Raw genomic sequence first — 26647 nt, forward strand, 5'->3', positions numbered from 1 at the left:
ACCTACTACCTTTTTTTCAGATTGCTACTTGAATCCAAATTGTCTGAACATCCAAATTTCTCTGAACCCGATTGCACAGTTGCCCCTATTTTCTGCTTGCATGCACAGCACTCTGCAGCCTATCTTTGAACCACACAGCCCAGCCCATACTCTACATTTCAGCTGCATGTATCACCTAGCTAGATGGCTTCCTAAACTTTTTCCACTCACGACCTCAGCACTTCTTAAACTGTGGGTCTCAACTCACAGATTAAGAAGCCTAGAACACCTATCTCATTAGAGAGAGCACTCACTTCCCCCTCCCCTCTTTATACTTATTACCTAAAAAAAATGGTTTTTTGGTAAATAGTATTTTTTTCAGTTACATGTGAAGATAGTTTTCAACATTCATTTTTTAAAAGATTTTGAGTTTCAAATTTTCCTCCCTCCAATGCCCCTCCCCAAGACAGCAAGCAGTCTGACATAGGCTTATACATATGCAATCATGTAAATATATTTCCACATTAGCCATGTTGTGAAAAATGAAACAGAACAAAAGGGAAAGGCCACAACACCACCCGCCCCCCACTCCAAGTGAAAATAGTATGCATTCATACTGTATAGTTCTTTCTCTGGAAGTGGGTAGTATTTTCCATCACAAGTCTTTTGGAATTGTCTTGGATTATTGTATTGCTGAGAGGAGCTAAGTCAATCAGAGCTGTTCATTGCACAGTGTTGCTGTTAACATGTACAATGTTCTCCTGGTTCTGCTCATTTCACGTGGCATCAATTCATGTAAGTCTTTCCAGGTTTTTCTGAAATCTGCCTGCTCACTGTTTCTTATAGCACAACAGTATTCCATAACCATAATTCACATGCCACAACTTGTTCTGCCATTCCTCAATTGACTGGCATCCCCTCCATTTCCAATTCTTTGCCACCACTTAAAGAGCTGCTATGAATATTTTAGTACATGTAGTTCTTTTTTCCTTTTCTTTTCTTTTTAAAGAAGGGCATGCAGCAGAGAGTCAGGTGTACCAAGGTAAGCTGAGACAAGGAACTAATTCCGGATATAAAAGACACCTACCTCTATAGGTCAAAGGGGCAAGACAAGAATCACAGCATTTACCTAGGTCTGCATCAACCTTGTTTACTTCCTTTTCTCTACTCTCATCACTTCCTTCCAATGACTTTCTATTTTTCTTACCCCCACCTGCTCCACACCACCATTGCACATTATCAATTCCCCCACATTATGTCCCAGTGTATCTCTCCCCAATTCCATCAGTATTTACACCTGTGACTTATCTTCTTCACACCTCTCCATCCCCAAACCCATTCTTTCTCCCAAGTCTTAGCAGTCTAAAGCAGCAGAATCAAAGAAATGCTTCTAATATTGATTATCAATGATTCTGATACGTCATCTCATTATGAAGTCTATTTAAAGGTGGATTCTCAGGCTCCCTATCTCCCCACACTACCACCCAGGTAACAATTTTTAATGTTTTATTTTCCATTTATCCAGCCTGTATTTAATAAGACACTATACTAATAAGTACTGTAGGAAACACAAAAATTTATTTCCCTTGTATACAAATGAGTTGTGGAGACAAGCTTTGTATTATTTTTCTACACATGCCATACACTCCAACCATCACCTGTTGTTTTTCATACATGCTTTCTACTTTACTGTCTTTCATGCATGCCATTTACTTCCACTAGAATGCATTCCCCAAACAATCCTTTAAGTTTCAAATTAAATGCAGCCTCCCCTCCATAACCCCACTCTATCTCCTTTGGCCGAAGGTGATGATCTCTGTCACTAAATTCCAACAGCACTTTGCAACTCAGTTCTATCTCCTGTAGCGCTTAAAATATGCCTCCTGTCAATACTTATTTTATAGCTATATAAACTATCTTCCTCACTAAATGGAAAACTTCTTAGACCTACACTGTTGTGTAGAAAAATATAAGCCCTAACCAGAAAGAACTGATAAAGCAGGGGTTGTAGCCTGTAGCCCACAGGCAAAATTTTGCCTGCCACCTGTTTCTTTATGGCCCCTGAGCTAAGAATAATTTTTACATCTTTAAATTGATGGGGGAAAAATAAAAGGAGACTAATATTTCTTGAGGTGAAAATTATATGAAATTTACATTTCAGTGTCCATCAAGTTTTATTTGGACACATAAGTGCTCATTTGTACACTTACAGAGCAGAGAAGCTGCAACCATACGTGGTCCTCTCATGGCTTTCCACTGCTGCTCAGAGCACTGACATATCACAGTGGTGCAGTTATATTTCGATAGCTTTTTGGGTGCCATGTGTATCACTGTAACATGACATTTTATTGTTAGTGCATACCCATCATGTCCAAACAAGAAAAGAGAGGGGGAAAAAAGTTTTATTATGGTTTTTTGAGCTCAGGGCTGCGATTTAAGTTTTTCTGAATGAGAAGATCTGTCCCTAACCACTATTATTGAACACTAAACAGCTTTGGAAATTAGCTTTTGCAGAAGACTTGATAATGTTTCTTAATGAATTCAACTTAAAATTACAAGGCAAAACAGTGTTTATATGTGAAACATACTGTGGCAAAGTCAATTAGATGACAATTAACACACTTTGAATCACAAGTAATGTCAAGCTGCACCATACACTTCCTATACTGTTAAGTTAAAACAAGAATTGACATCTCTGTTCACACACAAATTTTCAGTAGATTTTCCAAGCTCAAACTGTAGTTCCTGCAGTATTTTTTGGACCTTGATGCGAGAGCAAAAGGAATTTCTATACTTTAAAATCTATTTAACTGCAACTGAGGAGCTTCAATCTAACTTTCAATTGGAAGTGATTAATCTGCAGTGTAATGACATGCTAAAGCTAAAGGCAAATATGAAGAGAATAAATCTAATAAAATTCTATAAATGCAATGAATATGCTCAATTAAAATCATACGCTCATGGATTAATATCACTATCTGGCAGTATATATCTGTGAGAAAACATATTTTCAAAGATGAAATATGTAAAATCTCATTACAGATCATCATTAACAAACGAACACTTGGAATCAATCTTGATGATGGAGAGCATTACCTTTGAACCCCGATTAACCAAAATGTCATTCCCCCCAAAAGAGAATTACATTCTTCTCATGAGTAGACCTATATTACCAAAAATTGTACTCAATCATTATTATTATCACGTTATGAATTTCACCAAAAATTTTTGTGGAAATTGGTTTGTTTTCTTAAATTTAACATCCTCAATTATGCCCCTGGGCCTACAAAGTCTAAAATATCTGCTATACAGCTCTGTACAAAAAAAAATTCTGCTGACATCTATTATGAAGGATCATGTCACTCATTTTTTTAGCCCTCTTTTTCTTTCCTTTCCTGTCACACTCATCCCCCAGCTTGTCAAAGTCCCTTGGATATAAGCAATCAATAAATGAAGAATACCACACATAATAATTTTACATTGAGGCATGAGGTTTTTGTTGTTTTAAAATTTTAGAGGAAAGAATAAAATTATGTGTGTGCAAACTGAATATATTTATTTAAAATAAAACACACATACACACCTGGTCCCCCACTCAACTTTGGCATTTCAAGGAACATGAGTTACTCCCTATCTAAGCACAGATGTGTGACTGGAAAGCCATGAAATATCAGGTATCTGGAGGATTTCTTGGCCCCAGGATGTTGGGTGAGCCTCCAAAGAAGATGTATGGAAAGGCAGGCACAAGAAGAGAAAGAGAAGCAGCATAGCTGCACTGCAGTCTAGACCACTAGAGGGAGTATCCACATAAACACGATCATGAAGACATCAAATGATTGAAGTAGTTGGAATAAGAGTGCAGGAGAATCTAAGTACTAAAATGAATGGCACTAACTAACAATGTCTTTAAAGAGCTCAGAAGATGAAGAGGTGGAACTTTAAACGAACTGTGAAAGATTTGTAAGGCTAATATAAGTAGGCATTACAACCATTACCACGAAGGTCTAAAAAGAACAAAAAACGTATGAACACAGAAAGATGGCAAACACTATTCCATTTACTTTTCCACAGAATTGGAAAGGACCAAAAACTACCCTAGTTGTGAAATAAATCAGGATTTACAGATTATAAAAAGGTTTAAGTAAATATGTTCTTTTCTTAACAAAATTTGTGAGTGATCCACCTAAATAAATATGCACAACTCAAACAATTTTATAGTCTCTAAAAAGTAATTCTTAAATTTTTGTTTTTTGTTTTTAAGAAGTGCTGCAACATTTTACCCTCTAAAACAGGTACCACTTATCCTCCTTAGGAAAGCATAACTGATGTTTATCCATATCTACAGCATGATCTTAAGCAAGTAACTTTCCTATGCCTCATTTTCCTCAACTGTAAAATGCAGGGAACACTAGCTATCTTATCTAGAGGGGCTATCTTGAAGATGAAGTACATGTGAAAAGTTTTTGAAAAAAGTAAAGTGTTTATATATATATATGTATAAAAAAACAAATTGGGCAAATTGGAAAGCAGTCTAGCAGAAATTAAGTTTAGGCCAAAACCAAATAAGCTCCAAATGGATGTGACAGATTAAAAAGTCACATCATACACAAATTAGAGGAACAAGGAGGAAATTACCTTTGGTAACAATAGAAGAGTTCATGACTACATAAGGGATATAGAGATGGTCAGGGAAGATAAAATGGACAACTTTGACTACATGAAGTCAAAATGTTTTTTTTTTTTCCACAAACAAAATCAATGCAGGAAGGAAACAGTTAACTGGGAATCCATCTTTGCTGCCAAGTTTCTCTGAAAAAGGTCAGATATCCATGACATGTAAAGAACTGATTCAAATATATAACAAGAGCCATTCATGGTTATGTATAAACAGTTTTTGAAGGAAGAAATCCAAACTATCAATAGCTATATTTTAAAAACTGTTAATAATTAGAGAAATACAAATTAAGAGAACTCTGAGTTTCTAATGGACAAATGTTGGAAGGGCTACAGGAAAACAGACACATTAATGCACTGATGGTGAAGCTGTGAATTGGTCCAACCATTCTGAAAAGCAATTTGGAACTATGTCCTTCCACAGTTACTAAACTGTGCATGCATACTCTTTGATCCAGCAATACTAGTAGTAGGTCCATACTCCCAAAGAAATCAAATAAAGAGGAAAAGGACCCACATAAAGTATATATAAGACTGCTATAAAATTATTTCATAGTAGTTCTTTTTATAGTGGCAAAGAACTGGGAACTAAAGTGGTGCCCACTGGTGAATGCATGAACAAATTGTGGCCTATTAATATAATGGAATACTATTATGTGGTAAGAAATAGTGGAAGGGACACTTTCAGAGAAACCTAGGAAGACTTGTATGAACGGATACATATTAAAGTAAGCAGAACCAAAAGTACAATTTATATAACAGCATTGTAAAAACAAAAAACTATGAAAGAATTCTGACCAATGGCAATGACCAGCACAATTCTAGAGGTCCAAAAAGGGATGCAAAATGAGATATACTTTTAGAAGTAGTAAAATGTGGGAATTTGTTTTTGCTTGTCTACATATATGTGCTGTAAGAGTTGATTCCTCCCCACCCCACTGGAGAAGAGATGGGTGGGAGAGGGATGCTTTTGAATTGAAATAGACCTTAACCAACAGACTGATATCAAGTCACTATAGCTCTTACTAAGACAATTTTTTAAAAGTAACGCAAACTAAAATCATTTAATTAAAACCACTGCAAAAACAAACTGAACACAAAGGCTAAGTGTGGTACGGTAGAAAGAACAGTGTACTTGGTAATAGAATACATCAACTACAAAGCTTAAAACTTCAGTGGTAAATTTTAAGTCAAGTCACAGAAATTTATATTATTTTTCAAGAACATATTCTGTATAAGCTCCCCGAAGGCAGGGACTGTTTAATTTTTGTCTCTCTATGTCCAGAAACTAGGAGAGTGCCTAATAAGTGATTAAACAAATATTGGTTGAATGAAAGCAATACCTCTACCACTATAAAATACACAAAAGCAGGTGTGTGTACATGTATGTACGTACACACACACACACACACACACACACACACACACACACATTTTAAAGAGTGTTACCATCCATGCTGTAAGTTTAGGGGCTTCCTATGAGCCTGATCCCACTACTGATCAGCAAGGGAGCTTTAACCTGTTCCATTTCAGACCGGAAACAGTTCATCCCTCCTTAAGTGAGCTCGTGGTTCCTCAATCCTGGGACTCATGTTAACGGTGACCTTAATTCGGCTCCCTAATCAACAAGACTGACTATGTTCAGAAGTCCAGAGTTCAAGAGAGCCCCCACCTTTAGCCTCTCAGGTAGCAGAGCTTATGGGCAGGTAACACCACACCTAGCTGGTTGTTTATTCTTGTTAAAAGGATCACATACTTAACAAAGCTTTTACAAGAAAGAAGAATGAACTTTTTCTAACACTAATAATGAGTTAAGAAATTAATATTAAGAAATATTAATTTTTAGTTCTTTGGATAATAACTGAATAAGCTAAAAGATGTTCAGAAGTTTGACATAATCACACCATTTTAAGAACATACTTGGACACTGAAGGTAGCATTACAGGAATCAATATAAATTCTACTTAATTAATGAATCATCTCCACGAGATTTGCAACAAAATTCAAAGTGACTGTAAGTGCCAATAAATCTCAGAGTGTAATCACTCATTTTCAATTAATTTCCAAGTGATATTTTTAGTGGAATTATGAAGAACAGATATAAAATTTAAAAACTTTGAAATCACTGATGAGATCTAAAGGAGAAGGGAAAAAATGAACTTCCAAGTAAGCATTTTACTAAAATAGTAATTATATGTTTTAAAGTTAAAAAAAAGAACAAGAAAATATATGGTTTTAATAGTGAAAGTTATTTGCTGACTTAGGCCCCAAGTGAAATCTGATGCTACCCAAAAATAAAAGAATAAAAAACAAAACCCAGTTCTTACCTAAAAACATTTCTTTATTTCTTAACCCTTAGCAAAAACAAAACAAACAACAAGGAATAAAAACAAAAAACCCCAGATCAAATGTCTTTGAAAACCTTTTGCTTTCCTGTATTTAAAAGGAATGAACATGTTCCAGTAAAGCCGAGTTTTACAAAATAAGTTTCTTCTAAATGAATCATATTTTCCTCTTTATTTCCATCATAAAATATTTATGTTGAGGAAAGAAAACCACTGGCCCCCTCTATGTATTATATGGCCCTCCCTTCTGCCTTAAAAAATGTCTAAAAGGGAAAAAAATGAATTTTTTCATAATAAACATATTAAAAAGAATCCTTTGCTTTTTCAAAGTGTCATAAAATAGGACAACGAAAATATACAGTACTCTTAAGTGACCTGATCATAGCAGGGATTAAGTATTATCCACAAGCAGATTTTTGAGACAAATGAAGCTTAAACTGGTTAACTAAAAACTACCCTGTTAAAAGTGGCCTAAACTTAGCTTTCTGATGGAATACCTAAAAAGATCTACATAAGGAACTTCCCAACTACTCTATGACTTGGTATTTAAATCCTGGAAGTTGCTTGAAGAACATAGAGACTGAGCGACTTGAGCAGTCGTTGTTCAGTTGTATCTGAATCTTTGTGACCCCACTTGGGGTTTTCTTGTTAAAGATAAAGTGGTTTGCTATTTCCTTCTCCAGCTCATATTTTACAAATGAGGAAACTGAGGCAAACAGGGTTAAGTGACTTGCCCGGGATCACATAGCTATTAAGTATCTGAGGTCAAATTTGAACTCAGGTCTTCCTGATTCCATCTATCCTCTTTGACACCTAGCTGCCCCTCTGACCACAGTCACAAAGCTATTAATGTCAGAGGTAGTATTTGACCTTCAGCTTTCCTAACTCTCAGTCAAGTACTCTATCTACCAAGCTTTAAAGAAATATTTTCCAAAGTAATCATGTATCTTCTGTCTTTCTGTAATATTAAGGTGGGAGTTTAACTGTTTTCTCTTTTGGAGCACTTATTTAATTAAGTGTCCTTGATGAGTCCAGTCTTTGTTTCTTTGACTAAATTAGGAATCTCTGATGACCTCCCTGCCTCGAAAGGCAAAGCCTGGTTTGCATGGGTTTGAGTGACCTGTTTGTGACGCCAGAGGCTGTTAGGCCACGTGGGTTTGAGTCGAACATTGTGTTGCCTTTTGTCCCTGAACAACATATATAAACCCTGAGGTTGGTGTTCTCCCTTGGGGCTCTCAGTCACTGGAAGAGTGGCGTGGGACTCTGGGCAGCTGTTTTAAGAGCCCCTGGCTTGTTAACCCAGATGTTGATGCTTTCCTGATAACTATGAATTGTGACTTGGTCTGTTTATATTGTGTACATTTGTAATTTGTTTGTATTTGCTCTGAAGCTCAGGTTGCTGGCTTTCCTCTTGAACTAAGTGAATGATATTTGTATGTTGGATTAAAGTAAGATTATTAACCCCTTAAAGGTACTTTCCTTAGTAAAGCAGATCAAAGAACCTGTGTTAGCGGCCTCCTGTGCGCTGGTTGGTTTTACATAGACACAGTAGTTGCTAGCATGATTGTTGATACACTTTCTCAACAAGTTTTATGAACAGGATGGAGACTTGACTTGTTGAATTTGGGTTATCATTGCAAATATTCTCAGATAAAGTGCTTTCAGGGGCTATCGAGGTAAGCACAAGTGTTCTCCCCTCAGTACAACACCCTCAGAGTGCTGTGTTTTTTAAGTTTTGCTTGCTTTTTGTAGCTTTTCTTATGTACTTCATGTCAGACTTCATGTTTCTGTAATTCTAGCAGCCCCTTCCCATTCAAACTCCTTCTAATCTTCTGTGGACCACTAAGAAGACATAGATTAGAATTATGTCTAATGACTAAAATGGTAATATATGTTGCATAATTGACTATGTATAACCTATAACAAATTGCTTCATGTCTCAGGGAAGTGAGAGAGGGAGAGAGAAAATTTGGAATTCAAAATTTTTTTAAATGAATGTTAAAAATTGTCTTCAAATGTAACTGGGGAAATATTTTTTAAAAAGAATTATTTATGAAATAAAAGAAAAACAGGCTCAGAAGAACATGCTCAGAAGAGTGAGGACCCGAGGTGCCAATTGCTGTTCTAGCTGATATCAAAGCCAACTACACTGCTAAAGAAGTGTTAGAATTTTAGTGTTCAGATCTGTGTGATATCTTTTTTCATTATTGCAGAATGAAAATATTTGCAATGACAGAAGAATATTAAAAATAAGAAAATCAGTCCCCTCCAAATAGCGATCAGTTCAACAACAATCAGCCAAGTGTTCCTGTCCAGCCTCCACTCTGCTCGATCCCATAGTTAAGTCAGCTATTGTAGATTCCTCATTCAAAACCGTCAGCGCATCAAAAAGATGCTTGTTGAAGCCAGACAGAGTCGTGATCATCATTAAACGTTCACCATCTATTTGGGTTTAGCTACAAGATCAAAGCATGGGGTGAAGGGGAGAAAAAAGAATTAAGAAGCAGCAAGACAAAGTAGATCAGCTCATCCTCGGCCTAGGAGAGTATACTGGGATAGAGGCATCATCGCGTCATAAATTCAGAACTGGAAGGATCTCGGTGGTCATCTCATTCAACCCCCTTACTTCAGAGATGAAGATATGAAGCTCAGGAAGTGAAATGATTTGTCAGTGAATTCAAGGTCAAATCCAGAACTCTTTCCATTGTATCACAATTATAGGACCAGGATCAAAGAATGAACTAAAAGGGACTCAGAGGCTATATAGTCCAAACCCTTCATTTTGGTGTAAGGATAAGGAAACTGAATTTTATGGAGGTTAAGTGAGCTGCCCTGGGCCACACCAGCAGTAAGCATTGAAGGTAGGTCACAAAATGCTATGGGCCTAAACCAGGGCCAGTTGCTAAGCAGTAAACAAGTTACTTGTCCTGTCCCTCATGTGGCCAATTCACCTCAAGTACTATTGGTCTGGTCCAAGGTTTTAGAAGCAAAAAAAAAGAATATGGTCTTCCTGGACAGCAGAACAGGGAAATAATATTCTGAAGACAGTAAGGATTTGGAGTAAAGGTCTGGACAGAGCCATCCAGGACTAAGGAAACTCCATGTCAATTTTATCTATTATGCTAAACACAGATGGGATTCACATTAATTGCTACTCATATGTGGTTTATATTGATAAATTCATAGACCAGTAATAAAAGTAGTTTGTAATATACTTAACCGAATAACATAAAGTGTGCTGTTTACTCATCTTTACTAATGAAGATAGGTAAAGGAGAGAAAGTGAGCAGGGTATGTTTCCAAGGCTCCCAAGAAGGAACCTACAAATCTTTGGTTACCAAAGGAGCCAACTACTGTTGGTAGTTGGTAGAAAAGCCTTGTTTATCTGATCATACTTCCCCCATTCCTATAAACCATACTAGGAAATCTGTTTCCCTTTAGGAAACATCTCATGCTTTCCAAACTTATTTTCTACTTTAGAGCAGTAAATATTTTTAAAACTAATTTGAGGAGAAGGGAGAGAGAAGAACTATTCTTGTTAGGGACATTAGCTATTTGCTTAGATGTATGTTTCCCTCTATTAATAGACTTGGAGCAAAATTAAAATTAATTATTTTGGAGGACTATCCTCCACAAAATACATTAGTACATCCCTAAATATTCTTTAAAACATATAAAGAAGAGTGTATTACAAAAAGAAAAACTCTGGAGTAGGCTCCACAATAACTGACCCTTGCAAGCGCACAAAGAAATGAATGAGATTGTGCAAGCACCCAGAAACCAGAAAACCAAATTCATTCTCCCATATGTACAGATGTAACACATAATGGTATTTTACTTTATTGTAACTAGCTAGACACATACGTATATGTTTTGCTATTTTCCCCTACTAGACAAATCAGCACTTTACAAAAGTGTCACCAGTCTTTATTAGTTAAGTGGCTAGTGTTATTCTCACATTATCACTTCTCTTTCTATTCCAGATTGCCTAATGTTTTCCCTAGACTACATTTCCTAGAATTAGTTTTGATAATAGATTCCTTAAATTCACCAAAAATCATCTGACAGAATTTTCTCAAATAATTCTACTTAATTCTTTGTAAACTTCACTTTGTTTACTTTGTAAACATTAATAAGAGATAAGTTTATACTGCCTCTTTTATAGCACCAGTGCCATTCTTTAAAATACAGAATATAGAATAAAGCTTAAAGAAAAGTAGTGTTTTAGTTTATAGCTGCTCAATAATATGTAGATAACTTGTTGGTCCTCCAAAATACCTGAGGATTCAATTCTATTTTTAATCATTCTAGCTTTTAAACAATGAAGAGTTCAAATAGTTCAAACCAAAAAACAACCCACTAATATTGGCACAAAGAAATTAAATAGACGAGTAGATTTGAAAACTCCAAAGTAAAATCCAACATCTTGTTTACCACACTCAGATTACATAAATACCCTTCCCTAACAATCTGCATGACGCTTCACAGGTCTGTCTTTGTAATCTAAATTAGATTTTAAAAAAATGATTTGGTTCTAGGAATAAGGAAAGGCCCCTCATTTGCATAGTAGCCTTTATGGAATGAGAGTGGGGAGGGAGATTGAAGAACCAAGTGGCACAGAATCTTTTGCTTCTAGAGTTGCAACAAACCTCATCTAGGCTAGTCCACATACAGTACTAAGAAGAATCTCCTATACAACATAACATATAGTAGTTGGGGTGGCAGAAGGAAGAGATGTTGCAAGGTAATATCCACAAACTGTAACAGATCACTGAAAATTGATACTAGAGATTCATGAATTTCCAAATGGATCAGTAATCTCAACTATCTAGGTTGTCTCTAATGGTAATAACAGCGGCTAGCATTTATATTAAAATTTGCAAAGCGTCACACATACATCATCTCATTTGATCCTCACACCAACCCTGTGAGGTAGGTGCTATTATCATCACCATTTTACAGATGAGGAAACTGAGGCAAGACTTAAGTGAGTTTGCTGCCCTGGGTCACACAGCTAAGAAAAGTGTCTGAGAGAACTCACCCTTAGATCTACCCTAGCTGCCTGAAACTGAGACTGTAACCCATATACCTTCACAGCACTGTATCTATGTTTTCCATATATTTGCCACAGGCGCTCTACCCACCCCAAAGTGTCTTCCTATTCTTTGGGCATGATGAGATAACCAAAGAATATGTAGGCTGATCAATTTTTGCCCCTCACTCTTGCTATGTGACCAGCTAATCATCTTTTCTGATACATTTTTAATGATTTCTCTGATGAAATGCTTTACATAATCCATTTTCTTTATTTCTACGTGACAGAAAAATACAATCATTCAAATAGTAGATGATGAAGACAATTAAGGAAGATTTGAAGAACTAGTCAAAAGGCAGTGTTAGTTTTTTAGACAAAGAAAAGTACCAGAGAAAATATTTGAGAATCATATTTAACATTCTAGCTAAACATATTCCAATGTGTACTAACAGAATCTTTCAAACATGTGCATAGAAAATCCTTAGTCCAGTTCTACAAACATTTCTGAGCAGAAAAGGAGTTCAGCTGGGAACCAATTAGTGGAGAATAGTAAGAGAATCAGTTAGTCTAAGGTCTAAATACCAATTTTCCTGACTTTCAGGGCCCACAGAAAAGAGGTTGCTTCTTCCCCACTAAGTTAAAATTTGTTATTACAGTTGTAAAGATCAGAAGCATGTCTTCGGTGTCACTGAAATCAGATTAAAATGTTAATTGGGAAATGTTTAATAAAGAAAATACAATAAATACAGATAGTGTTAATGTGTGGGTTTTCTAAGTCAATATACAGCCACCTGGGATCCATTTCTATTTGAATTTGACACCACCAGTATAGATCAGGGGTGGGGAACCTGTTGCCTGGAGGCTACAGGTGGCCTTCTAGGTCCTCAAGTGCAGCCCTTTGAATCCAAACTTCACAGAACAAATCTTTTTATTAAGGGGATTTGTTCTGTAAAATTTGGACTCAGTCAAAAGGCTTCACCCCAGGACCTGCAAGGCCATATGTAACCTTGAGGCTGAAGGTTCCTGACCTCTGGGTGTAGATCATCTAGATTTCTACCTCCCCACTCTAGGTTTGGGCAAGAAGCTAACCCAGGGTGTTCCCCAATCCACTTTGTGGATTGGGTTTGTTTTCCTACCCATCACAAAATTAACCACATCAGACCTAAGCTATCCCTCAATGAGAAAAGGAAAACCAACTCCCTTGGTAAACCATTTCATTGTTTAACTATGTTGCTAGAAAAATGTCCTTTACATCTCCTTTAAGTCAGCTTTTCCATCCCTGACCTCTCTGCTGACCCCGTCTCAAATCTCCAATGGTCTATTAGACATCTCAAACTGTATCTCAGAGTATAAAATAGAATGGTAAAGTGTTAAGAAAACTGGAAAATTTGGGGATGGGTGGGTGAGAGGGTAGCCAAAACTGAACTCATTATCTTTTCCCCCAAACCTTCACCTCTTCCTAATTACTGTTGAAGGTACCACTACCCTTCCAGTCAGTCACATCATTTGGCAACATGGGAGAGGGGGTTCATCCTTAACTGTTCACCCTCACACCCAATACCCAATTTATTGCCAAGGCTTGTAGATTTTACTTCGTAATGTCTCTTGAATGCATCCCCCTTCTCTCTTCCAAAACTGAAATAACCCTCACTTGTGGACTACTGCAGTAGCCAACTGGAGGATCTCCCAGGCACAAGTCTCTCCTCACTCTGAAGTCAAAGTGATTATTCTAAAGTGAAAGTCTGACCATGTCTGTCTGTCTGTCTGTCTCTCTCTCACAAAACACATACGCCCCAAACACCTTAAACAAATTCCAACAAGCAGCCTGAGATCTAGTGATAATGCTTTCTCATTGTCCGCCGTCAGCCACTGTTTCTCAAACAAGACGTTCCATCTCCCAACTGTGGGCATTTTGACTGCTGCCCATGCATGGAATATGTTTGCCTCATCTCTGCATCCTGACTTCTCAAGTCCCAGCTAAAACCCACCTTCTGTAGGAAGTCTTTCTTTAATTCTATTATCTTTCTTCTGTTGATTATTTCCAGTTTATCTTGTATATAGGTTACTTCTTACATTGTTGTTTACCTGTTGTCTTTTCCCATTGGACAGTGAGCTCCTTGAGGGCAGGGGCTGTCTTTTGCCTTTATTTGGATCCTCAGCACTTAGCACAGTGCAGCTAGCACATAATAGGCTCTTAATAAATGTTTACTGACTGACTTTAAGTCTAAATTCCCTTACATAATGTAATCCCCTTTCCACTTAATTTTGTTATAAATTAATATGAAGAATAACTGACCATCAACCTATGTATAACACTTTCATAAGTTCATGACTCTTCTAGTATCTGCTTTAGCATTCTCACTATATAAAAAAGGAGTCAATTTCTCTATTATCTCTTAACACTTAGATTTTAATAGCATATATTTGTGACATACAAAAACTCTTCACAAAAATAAAGCCAAAAATAAAACTTAATTTAAGCAAGCTGGAAAGGAATTAAAAAAAGCTCTCTCTCTCTCTCGTGTGTGTGTGTCTCTGTGTGAGTACACATTACTCAAAGAACGACTATCTACTGTTAACATTCAGAAAATAAATTGATGGTACTTGTGTTAACTCCAGTCTTAAGTTTCCTGTACACTTGTTCAGCTGTTTTTCAGTCGTGTCTGACTATTCATGACTCCATTTCATTTAGAGTTTTCTTGGAGTAGTTTGCTATTTCCTTCTCCACCTCATTTTACAGATGAGGAAACCGAGGCAAACAGATTAAGGAACTTGCCCAACAGCATACAGCTATTAAGAGTCTGAGGCCAGATTTGAACTCAGGAAGAGAAGTCTTCCTGACTCCACGCCCTGAACTCTATCCACTTCACCACCTAGCTGCCCCTTCCCTGTACAATAGAAGGAAAAAACAAATCATAAAGGTTTTTTAAAAAAATATAAACAACAGCATAGAACAGTGTATAGAGAACTGGTTTGATGATGCTGGACAAATCATATCAACTTGGAGCTCCCTAGGCAACTCTCCAAGACTAAGTTGTAGCAGAGTTGCTGATTTGCAATGATTGCGGGAATTTCCTTACCAAGAATCCTCTAATCTTATGAATTCACCAATATACTAAAATACCAAATATATATCCATATAGGTAGAATGGCTGGCTTCAAAGTCAGGAAGAACTGGGTTCACGTCTTGCTTCTGACACATACTGGCTATGATTCCAGGGAAGTCACTTAAACTCACTGTGCTCCAAGACAACTGGGCCTAAAAGTTGCAGAAAGGAGAGGACCTGCAGTTGTGTTTCCTCACCTAGGAGTTCCCTATACTAATGAATCACAGGTTCAATATCTATAAGAACACACGTCCTAAAGAACAAAGAATATACAAACAGAATTTGTTTTGCCAAGGCTCAATCAATATTACTTTATTGATGGCATCTATAGAGAGCTATCCATCAATTAAAACATTAAAATGAGAATTAAAATCACAGAATCATATTTTAATTCAACAAACATTAAGTGCCTACTAGATACACAAAACATTATGTTAGGTGCTCAGAATACAAAGACAAAAAACATTCACAGTGGTAGTTGGTACAGGGAGGTGGGAAAGAAATCAGAGAAGGCTTCACAAAGGAGCTGGAAACTGAACTTTGGCTTAAAGGAATAGAAGGATTATGGGAGTTGAGGAAATAGCTTTCTGGCACTGAGGCAGTAACCTGTGCAAAAGCAGAGAAGAAAAGGGAAAGGCAATTTTGGGAAAATACTCAGAATGTAGAGTGAACAAAGGGAAGCAATATGAAAAAGGGCTGGAAAGGTGGTTGCAGAGGGATTGCAGATGGCCTTAAATGCCAAGCTAAGCAGTGTGTATTTTTTCTTAGAGGCAAAGAAGAGCTGCTGAAAGTTTTTGCGTAACATGATCAGACTCGTGCCTTAGGAAGATCATCTTGGTGGCCCTGTGGAAGTTAGACTGGAGAAGGATTACAAACAAAATGACCAATTAGGATGTTATCACAGTCCTCTAAGAGAGTAATGCCATGTGGATGGAAAAATGGGGGATGTTTTGAGAGAGACTGTGGAGGCAGAATCTAGATTTAGAACATATCTGGAGATTCAGGGAGAGAAAAGTGTCTATGGTAATTCCCAGGTTACAAACCTGGGTAACTGGAATAACGGTGTCCCTCAATAGAAGCTTGCAGGCTGGGGGTTCTGTTTAGGAGGTCAAGGGGGTCATACAGAGGATGTCTTTTAAGGCAGCTGAGGAACTGATCTGTTAAAGGCAGGTGGCACAGAGGTTAAGGTTGGGCAGAGGTGGAAGAGATCTCAGAAGTCACCTGGACCAACCCACTCATTTTCCAGATAAAGAAACTGATGCCTAGGGAGGTTGACTGACTTTTCCAATATCACACAAGTAGTAATGACTGGAGGCAAGAGTTTCATCATTCTGCTTCCACCTATGCCTCACCCTTTCCGTAAACTTATTCTTTATTCTTACCAGGAAGTCCAACCTTTCCACCCCTCAGTATTCTCCCAAGTCACTGTCCTTGCTCACACTTTCCTTCCATGACCTCATAGTTTATCAGTCAATTTTGACCCCTATAGTTAAGCAGTTCAACTATAAACTGTCATCTTCCTTTCTGAGTCCTTGCCCCTTTTGTCCTATCAATGCTCACACCTCCCCAAACTCCAACCCTGGATAATTCCCACCATTTGCTTCCTCTATCATGCAATAGGGCAGCCTGCATCTCTCCACTAGAGATTTATATTATCCACTCCCAACTGAGACCCTATGCAGCAAGGCAGTTCTTGTACTTCTCCCTAATTTATTCCCTCTTCCACTCCCCACAGAGGCTATTCTGAATTTATTCTCAAATCTTTAGCACCATCCCTCCTCCTCCCAATTGACTCTCCACTGAAGACCTTGCCTCAAGACTTTACTGAGAAAATCAGAATGGGAACTACTGAGGGCAGGGACTTTTTTTGCCTTTCTTTGTGATTTCAATGCTTAGTACAGTGCACGGCACAAAATAGTCACTTAAGAAATGCTGCTGACTGACTTGACTGACCTGAGCTCCCTCTTCTTTGCTTCTCTACATATCAAAATTCCTTAGGAGTTCTCTCCTCTTTTTCTCCACTCTATGAAGAAGAGGTAACCCTTTTCTTTGCCAAGTCCAAACTACATGTACCCTAGATCCCATTCCCTCTGGTGTTTCCCAGCAGACTGCCCCCACAATAACCACATCTCTGTTTAATCTTCAGTCTCTCCCTTTCTACTCATTCCTTCCCATGCTAAAGTCTGCACAACTTGAAAAAAAAACTCACTAAAGTTTTCGTCCTACAGCACCTTTCTTTCACAGCCAAAACTCTTTGAAAAGGCTACTTGTCTCCACTTACTTGCTTCTCAAACCTTTAACCTGGCTCATTTGAAACTACTCTCTCCAAAGTGAGCAACGAGTTAACTGCCAAATCTGATGGGCTCTTCTCAATAGTTATTCTTCCTGACATCTCTACATCATTTGGTGTCCCTTCTTGGTTTTCCTTCTTTTTGACCATAACCCACCCCACCCCCCTCGGTCTCCTTTTCTGATTCTTTATCCACATCATACCTCCTAACTGGAGGTATACTCCAAAGCTCTGCCCTGGGCCTTCTTCTCCCCATACCAGGGATTCTTACCTATTCTTACCTTTTTTTTTTTTTTTTTTTTGCATCATAGACCCCTTTTGATGGTCTGGTGAAGTCTCAAAATAATTTTTCAAAACCAAAGGAAATGCTAAATTTCAGTTAGAGGTAAGTAGAAAATAAAGGTATAATTTTTCCCCATCCAAGTTCATAGGCCCTTAAAATTTATCCAGGTTAATAAACTATGCTCTTTGTGGATTAGTGACCTCATCAGCCTTCATGGGTTTCATTAACTTCCTTGTGTAGGTCACTACTCCTAGTCTCTCTCCTAAGCTCCATTCTCACATCTGCAATTGTCAACTAGAAGATAATTTTAATTCAATATTCTGTAGGCATCTCAAATTCAACAAGTCCAAAACAAAACTATTCTCTTTCCCTTCAGATTCTAATTCTTAAGACACCACCATTGTTCTGGTCAACCAGATTTGCAACCTTCTCACTCTTCTCACATCACATTTCCAATAAGCTGCCAAATCTTACTGTTTCTATCTTATCACTCATACTGGTCCCCTTTTCTCCACTCTCACAGCTACAAACTCCAGGTTCAGACCCTTTTCACTTCTTGCCTTCTTAACTGATAGCGCTACTTCAAAAGCTTCCTTCCACTCTAATCAATCCTCCACATAGCTTTAAAAAAAAAGAAAAAGTGATATGCCTAAAGTATAGGTCTAACTATGTCATTCAATGTCACTTAATAAGGGCCTTCTTGATGCCCTTAGAATCAAATATAAACCCCTCTATTTGGCTTTTAAAATCATTCACAACCCAGCCCCAACCTATCTTTCCAACCTTATGAGACATTATCCTTCTTCCAAGTGCCTACTGTGTGCCAGGCATGTGCTAGAGATTAAAACATCTCCGCCCTCAATCAGCAATTTATTCTTTCAGGGAAACAACATAGGCATCTAGCAGAAAATACAAAATAAACACAAGCTAGCCTGAGGGATGGGGCACAGAAGTAAGACTAGCCTTTCTGACCATTTTTTTTTTCACAAAATTCTTCACCTCTCATCTCCATGCCTTTGTGTTGGCTGCTCCTGCTCCCCATGACTGAAATGCATTCCCTCCTCACTGCCACCTCTCAGAATCTCGTTTTCTCCAAAACTCAGCTAAAACAACACCTTCTTGGTGAAACTTTTCATGATCTCCCCAGCTGCAGGTGCTCTTCCCTTTACAACAATCTTGTATTTATTTTATACATATAGACTTACAGATGTACATGTTTCTTTAATAAAATGAAAGCTTCCCCTAGTGTCTGGTAAACATAAACTACATGTTCGTTATTCTAACAAATGCTGTATCATGTTATTTGGGGCTGGACCTGTAATGCCAGTGGCACCCCAAAGTGGAAACTTCCCGCCTCTATCAATGCAAATCAGCAACTACTTTCCAACTAATAGTCTTAGAGTTACCTGTGATTTGCCCAGGGTCACATAGCCAGGATGTGGCAGACGCAGCAGAGCCCAGTCTGTCGTGACTCCAAAGCAGGACCTCTATCTACTATGGTTTGGGTGCCTCTATATAATAATGCCATTTACATGCAAAACATTTAATCTAAAATGAGGATAAATACTGCCTTCATGTACTAAGCAAAGAATCATTAAAATTCTAATAAAAGCCCAATCAATTAGTGAATATTTTAAACTCTACTATGAAAACTGCCAGAAGCCTGATATTTCCTCCAATTATACTGTGACTTCAGTTACAAATTCTACAACAGTTGCTCATATTTGTACATGCACATTTTTATGTATACATATTTACATACATACATAATATTTTAAAAGACCCTAAGTCAGTTCCTCAGATAGCATTTTTTACTGCACTTAAATATAAGATAGAACAAAGAAACAAAACAAACATCAACTGGTTCTTATGTAAAATACTTTGAAAATATAATGCACAGGAAAATCAATAGGCTACATAGTAAAAACCATTACAACAGTAATCTTACTGCAATTCCAGGAAAACTAACATTCATTTCAGAATTATTTCAGTACCCTTTATTTTATAAAAGGAAAGATAAAGTCTTTCATACATCATAAAAAACCTGAACAAAAAAGGTGGGTCAAATGTTTCTATCTTTCCTAAAACCCCAAAGTGGTCTAATATTCTACTTGTAATACTCTGCAAAGAAAAGTCAAACTTGGTCTGTTCAAAACTTAATGTAGGGGGAAATTCTTAAACTGTTCAGTAGAGTAGTTGGGAAATCAATGAATCAATAAGCATTTAATAGTCACCAAGGAGTCATTTACTATATGCCAGGCACTTAAGACACAAAGAGAAAGGAAAAAAAAAACCAAAAAACAGTCCCTGTTGCCCTCAAGAAGCTTCCTAGATATCTGAAGGCCATAACCATGTCTCGGTCAGTATTAACATTCCCTACAATTACAGAGAAACACTCAGGTAGTGAAGAGCCCCCCAGACTCAGGACTGAATCCTAGTTCTAGCTGTGTTGACCTTGTCACTTTGATTCCAGTCTCAGTTTCTCTGGCTGTACAATGGAAATAATACTTCAACTATCCTACCATCACAGGGCTGTTGTAAAGAAACTATTACAAAACTATATAAATGTGAGATATCATAATTCAGAAACAATGGTGAAATACAATGGCAACAGAAAAGAATTCAGGATCAGTCACGGAATCAAAAGGAGTCATTTTATACTTCATGAGATAATAACCACAAGACAAACTACCCAATATTTCACCTTTGGCCTGCGAAGATTTTCAGCAGCCTTGAAAAAGCTTATTGGTTAACCAAAGCATAAGTTATTGCTTGCCCTAGGCAAGTGCGTATTTGAAAGGCTGATTCACAGTACTTGTATACCCAAGACACTTTAGTCTTTATTCCCACTGCTTACTACTTAGGCACTTTTTATTCTAAGTGTCTTAGCCAGTAATACTCAAAATCTAGTCTAGGAGAGAAAATAAAATACACCCACCCTTGACCCAGGAGAAGAACATTAACTGTGTAAATGACGGTTTAGATTAGAGCCAGGGTTCTTAACCTTTTTTGTGTGTCTTAACCTCTGGAGGGTAGATGAAGTCTACAGACCTCTTCTCAGAATAATGCTTTTTTAATCATTGAAGAAGTACTAAGTTTCAGTTAGAGATTAGTGAAAAAGTATTGTTTTTTTCCCCCTCCAAGTTCATGGATTTCGCGCCCCCCCCCCCCAATTTATCAATCCACAGAACTGAGAATGCCTGATGAGTGGGTGGACTCCACGTTAGACTACCTGGCTTGGAGCTTTGATTTCTGCCTACACACCAGCATGCATTCTCAGGAGAGAATAAAGACAGATCAATACAGCACTCTGTACAATGCCTAGCACAGCACCATCTGTTATTAGATACAAACTTTAGGTTGCTTTTTTTCCTTAAAGGTAATGAACAAAAAAGCTCTTTTGATAGTTACGAGTTGATAGCTCACTAAATACAAAGCCTGATAAGTTTTCTAGGAAAGAATTTGGAGAATCTAGGTTGAATACTGTAAAATACATTATATATATATATATATATGTGTATACACACACACACACACACACACACACACACACACACACATATATATATATATATATATATATATATATAATGGCACAACTTTCCTCTTATCCATAAGCTTACTGAATTTAATTCATCCAGCAAAAGCAGGAGAGACAAAAGAACTGGGAAGGAAATAAATTTAGGGCATACAGATATATCCAAAACTTTGGTGTAGAGCTGACTTCAAATTTATATAAAATTAAAATTTCATGAGAAAAGGTGAAAAGTTACTTTCCAGCCTTGTCCTTATTAACTGACATCCAAGAATAAATTTAAAAGGAAGAGATAAAAAATGCGTAACTGCTTTTTGGCTACTCAATAGATAAAAGTAAAAATTAATTCATTCCATTATTGGTTCCTGAGAAAGATAGAGGTATAGTCCTCAGATTTTTGACACCTTAAAAAAAGGACCCCCCCCCCCAAGCCAGGTCAACAAATAAGCCTTTATTTAAAGCAACATCAAAATTTTAAATAAACTATCAATGATGTTGCTGTATTTAACGTCTCCAACAGTTTGGAAGAAAAACACTTAAGGTTTCACATGGTCCCCTAGGAGTTTAATATAAAATGCCACTAATAGGAATTCACAATAGAGATGCAAACTAAGCCTTAAATGCAGTTTCCAGGGGAAATTTTCAAGGTTTTGGAAAATAAAAGGGCAAAATGTTTAATGTCAGCTTCCAAAATTGCCATCAGAATGATCATGATCCTGAGGATAAATAATTTTCTTGTTTGGGGGGAAAGGGTGGGTAGAGATGGAAATTAAGAGGCAAGGAACTTAAATGGTTTTGTTAACTATTTTTAAAATAAAGCTGGGATCCAATAACCCCAAGGATACTATAACTATTGCCCTTCTTAGTGATGGTCAACTAGAATTTGTCTCTTTCCTCAAGGTTAAAAGAAATGTCAATTAGATGTAAATAACTGTTCAGAAATGTTTTTAGAAGATGGACATCTTCTAACACATAAATATCCTGTATTAGGTCCATCCTATTTGTAAATATCTGGGTGTATGAAATAACAGGGCAGTTGGGGAGGAGTGGGGGAAGAGAGAGGAGAGATGGCCATTCTTGTTTCTCCCAAGATTCTTTTGTTACCATTTTTGCTTTAGCTCCTAAGGTGTATCTTCAAGGTATACCAAGCTATCCATTACAAATACACTATCAGTGCCAGGGTTCCATTAATAACCAAGAAAGAAATGAAGTTTCTTAGGTTCTGTTTATCTTTAAAATAAAAAATAGCAAAATAAACAGACTAAAAAGGTTACATAAAACAGGTTCATTGCATCACAAACAGGTCAATCTATTTGACTGTAGCCAAATGGGTTAAGACAAAAATCTCCATCAAGTTTTGCTATTCTCTATTTGTTTATAGTTCTCTAACACGTGACATTAGGGTTGCGGTGGATGCTGAATATACTCATGTATGTAAACGTGTGTACATGATGTTTCTCTAGATGACTTCTTCAAAAAAAACAACAAAAAAACTAAATATATTTTTTAAAAAACCGTACCACAATAATTTGAATGGAAAACGAGTTACTCCATAACACACAAAGAGCAAAATCAAAATAAGATCAAGGTACTACTAATTGAAATAGTAACGCTACCTTCCCTACCTAATTTCCTGGTCAACGGTTTCTTTGGTTTCTAGTCAATGACTATCTGGAAACCAAATTATTGATCAGTTACTGTTAAGTGGCACTGATTTTTCCCTTCTGAGTTTCATACTCTTGACAAGAGTGGAGCTTTTGGTCTATCTCATGATTTTTCAATTCCAGAGTAATCTTTCTTCTTTGAGCATTTAGCGTAAGAATCTACTGGGGGTGGGGGATGGAGGTAGAGAGAAGGCCAGGGACAGGGAGCAGACTGTTCCACAAGCATTTTGCACTTACATAACCTCTAGGTACTTAGCGTTAAAACTCAAATTTATAAAAGTATAATTAAAAAGTATGCATTCTTTTTCTACCTTGAAAAGCATGAACAGTTCCGGATTTAACCTAACAGGATAGTCCTTACCAAACGAACACAACAAAAGGGGTTCAAATGCTAATGTTTGTTTAGGCCCACTTAAAACACCAAGCAGCGGTCTTTCAGAATACACACAAGTGGTTGTCTCAAAAAAGAAAAATATTAAAAATTTATGGTAAAAAAGAAATACAAGGTTAAGGGAGACATTGTAGGAACCACCTTTACTGAATCTTTAAAAAAAAATATAAACCTTAAGAAAAAATATGAAAAATTCGTGGCAAAAAATACTGGCCTAAGAACATTTCGGGTACCAACTTTACAGAACCTTTAAAGAAAATGAAAAAAGAAAAAAAGGCGCAGACTGGTGAAACAGCTACCTCTTTTCGGGCTAAAAGTGGACTACTCCACAAATCGCAGGAAAACGCGTTAGATGCTCGGGCACCCAGAGAGGAGCCCCCGCCCCGCGGCTAGCCCGGCAATCTCCGGGGAGGTCACCAAGGCCCCCCTCCCCCCGACCCCGAGGAGAGGGCACGCGGCCCCCGGCCGCGGAGGACGCCTTCTCGGTAACAATCCCCCGGCCCCGGCCGCCAGCCCGCTCGCACGCACCTTGTGGCAGGCCGGGCAGGTGGGCAGCGGGCTGCCGTGGCCCGGGGAGCTCTTGCCGCTGCTGTTGCCGCCCGGGCCCCCGCTCAGGCTGCTCTGGATCTGCGTGAGCTCCTGGCGCAGCACCTGCTTCTGGTGGAAGCTGAAGGCCGGGTGGTTGGAGGCCATGGTGAAGAGCAGCAGGAACTCATCGCCCGTGCGGCCCTCGTTGAGCTGCAGCCCGTAGTTGTGGATGATGGAGTCGATGTGCGTGAGCGTGCGGTACAGCACCCCGGCCGCCTCGCGCTGCTCCGAGCCCAGCAGCGCCAGCGACACCAGCAGCTTGCTGCGCACCACCTCGTCCGTCAGGTTGGTCAGGCTGCCCAGGTCGGCCGGGTTGTTGGCCTTGATCTCCGAGTCCCGCAGCGAGTGGTAGTCTTTGCGGGCCAGGTCCTCGAGGCACGAGCCCAGGAAGCGCAGCTCGAGCGGGATGCACAGGTCCAGGAGGCCGCACAGGAACTCCACCCGCTGCGGGGAGGGCAGCTCCGAGAACCAGCGGTACACGCCGTCCCTCTGCAGCGGGCACCGCTTCTCCACCATGCTGCCCTGGCCGGGGCCGCTGCCGCCGCCGCTCCGGGAGCCCGGGGGCAGGCGGGCCAGGGACACGCGCACGGCCGGAGGGCCCGGGGCCGAGTGGCGGGGGGAGCGGCCGGGGGGTAACCGCGGCGGCGGGGGCTGGGACGCGCTGCGGCCCGGGACCGGGGCCGGTGTCGGCGGCGGCAGCAGCAGCAGGCGCGGCGGGGCGGGGGGGCGCAGCTCGGCGGGGCCCCCCGCCAGGTGCCGGCGGCGGCGGCGGCTGGGCGGGGTCGGGGGCCCCGGGGGAGGAGGCCCGGGGGGGCCGGCGGCCCCTCCTCTCAGAGCCGGAGCGGCGGCGGCCGGGGGCGGCGGCGACGGCGGCGAGCGGCCTCCTGCTCCCCGCTCACGGGGAGGCTCCTTCCCACCGCCCGTCCCCAGCGGCGGACGGTGCGCGGCGGTGGCGGCGGCGGCTGCTCCTCGTCGTCGTCGTCGTCGTCGCCCCGGAGGCGGCCGCCCCCATCTCCCCCCGCGCCGCAGGGTCTGTCACTGCGGGGCGCTCCCCACGGGGGTCAGCCCGGCCATGCCGGCCCGCGCCGGGCGCCGCCGCCGCCTCCGCCTCCGGCTCCTGGGGCGCGGGCAGCGGTTACGACGGAAGCCGAGTCCGAGCCGGGGCTGTCGTGGCCCCCGCCCTCGCCGCCTCTAGCTAGCGCCTTCCTGGCCCACGGTCGCCCCCGATGCCTCAGGCTCTCAAGGGTCCCTCCGCGCCGGCCGCCGCCGAAAGAATTCCCCTTCCCTCAGGGCCGAGGTGGAGGGACACTCAACGGGCGCAACAGCCGCCAGCAAAGATGGAGCGGAAGGATCTCGCTCGACCGGGACTTCCCTTCCTCCCCGCTCCCCCCTCCTCACTTTGCTCCGCTGCCCCTTTTTTCTCGCGCTCCTTCGCTCGCTATCGCGGACGGATACCGGCGAACGGGTGGCGGCGACGACGGCGGCGGCGGCGGCGGAAGGATAACGACGAAGTCTATTTCTCTCCCACTCCCTTACGAGCAGCGGGAACGAGGCAGAATGGGAGGGGGGGGGGGGGGTTGGCTTCGTCTCGCGACAGCCAGAGCACCGGGTTTCCAAGCTCGGCCCCCTCCACCCCCTCTCTTCCACTGATTGGCTCAAACAGCTCCCTTCTTTGCCCCTGATTGTTCTGCTTCCCCAACCGTCCGGCTCCTTCAACGGCCACTCCTCCCTCGAGGAGCTGTCAATCATTCTCTGAGCGCCCCCGCCCGGCTACAGTAGTGATATTTGATTGGCCCGCGGAGAGAGGGGTGGACTAGGCCCCAGGGTGGGTTTCTGGGCGATCTGCTCCCAGCTCAGCGCTGACTGCTACTTCGCCGTTTTGCATTGTTCTCTGGGGAAAGCGAGGGGCTTGGAGTTCGTGGGTTTTTTTTTTCCTTTGTTTGCATCGTAATCATGGAATGCCCTTCCTTACCCCCACGATGTCCCAGAAGACCCAAGCATCAGTCAAGTCAACAAGCATTTATTAAGCGCCTACTGTGTGCTATGCGCTGGGGATACAAAGACAGACAAAACCCGATCCCTGCCCTCGAGGAAGGAGCACGCGTGTCTTGAGATGTTTTTCCAAGGCAGGGACGTTTTGAAATGAATCATGCACATGCCCTGGCTTTAGTCCCTTTGAGGCTAGTGGTATGACATTTGCTAGGCAGCAGGCCAGGGTGAGGGGTGCCTTGTGACAGACTTTCTCTGTGTAATAGTAATAATAGCTGACATTGATTCAACAAACATGTTTTAAGCGTCAGCTCAGCATGGGGCGGGGGGGGGGGCGGTGTGGAGCGGAGGGTGGGGATCAAATGATGCGTGATCTACAGGCCCTCTTCCCAAGGAGCGGAGAATCTAACTGGGGGCAAGACCAGTACACAAAGAACTGTGCTCCAAGGGAAAGTGAGAGAAATGCCGAGGGAGACGTCCAGGCGGTGGGCTGGTGGCTGCTGTCTGCCCCATTAGAATGCGGGCTCCGGGAGGCAGAAACTTTCCGCCTTGCTTTGCACCCCAAAGCCTGGCGTAGAGGAAGCACTTACTTGTTGACTAGGAGGGCATCCCTTTGGAGAGGAGTCACTCTCACCTGATGAGGTGGGGAATCAGGGAAATTTTCATGGAAGAAGCTGGATGTGTTTGGCCTTAAAGGAAGAAGGGGACTTAAAAATAGAGCTACTGATAGGGAGTTTATAGCAAGCCTTGAGGGTGAAATCTCGGAG

At 40.5% G+C, this 26647-nt stretch overlaps 1 protein-coding gene across 2 annotated transcripts in view; it reads right to left on the reverse strand.

The window, feature by feature from the left end:
- The window catches only part of ZCCHC14 (zinc finger CCHC-type containing 14), a 119401-nt gene extending 94905 nt beyond the window's left edge, over positions 1-24496 (reverse strand). Inside the window, exon 1 of one of the 2 annotated variants that reach the window (XM_036749562.1) lies at positions 23832-24496. In XM_036749562.1, coding sequence (XP_036605457.1) covers positions 23832-24407 — 576 coding nt within the window. In that variant the 5' untranslated portion in view covers positions 24408-24496. The remainder of the gene's footprint in view (positions 1-23831) is intronic. The other variant, XM_036749563.1, reaches the window with a different exon arrangement.
- Positions 24497-26647: the final 2151 nt, after the last annotated feature.

The sequence above is a fragment of the Trichosurus vulpecula genome, chromosome 3, assembly GCF_011100635.1.
Source record: "Trichosurus vulpecula isolate mTriVul1 chromosome 3, mTriVul1.pri, whole genome shotgun sequence".
NCBI classification, from domain to species: Eukaryota; Metazoa; Chordata; class Mammalia; order Diprotodontia; family Phalangeridae; genus Trichosurus; species Trichosurus vulpecula.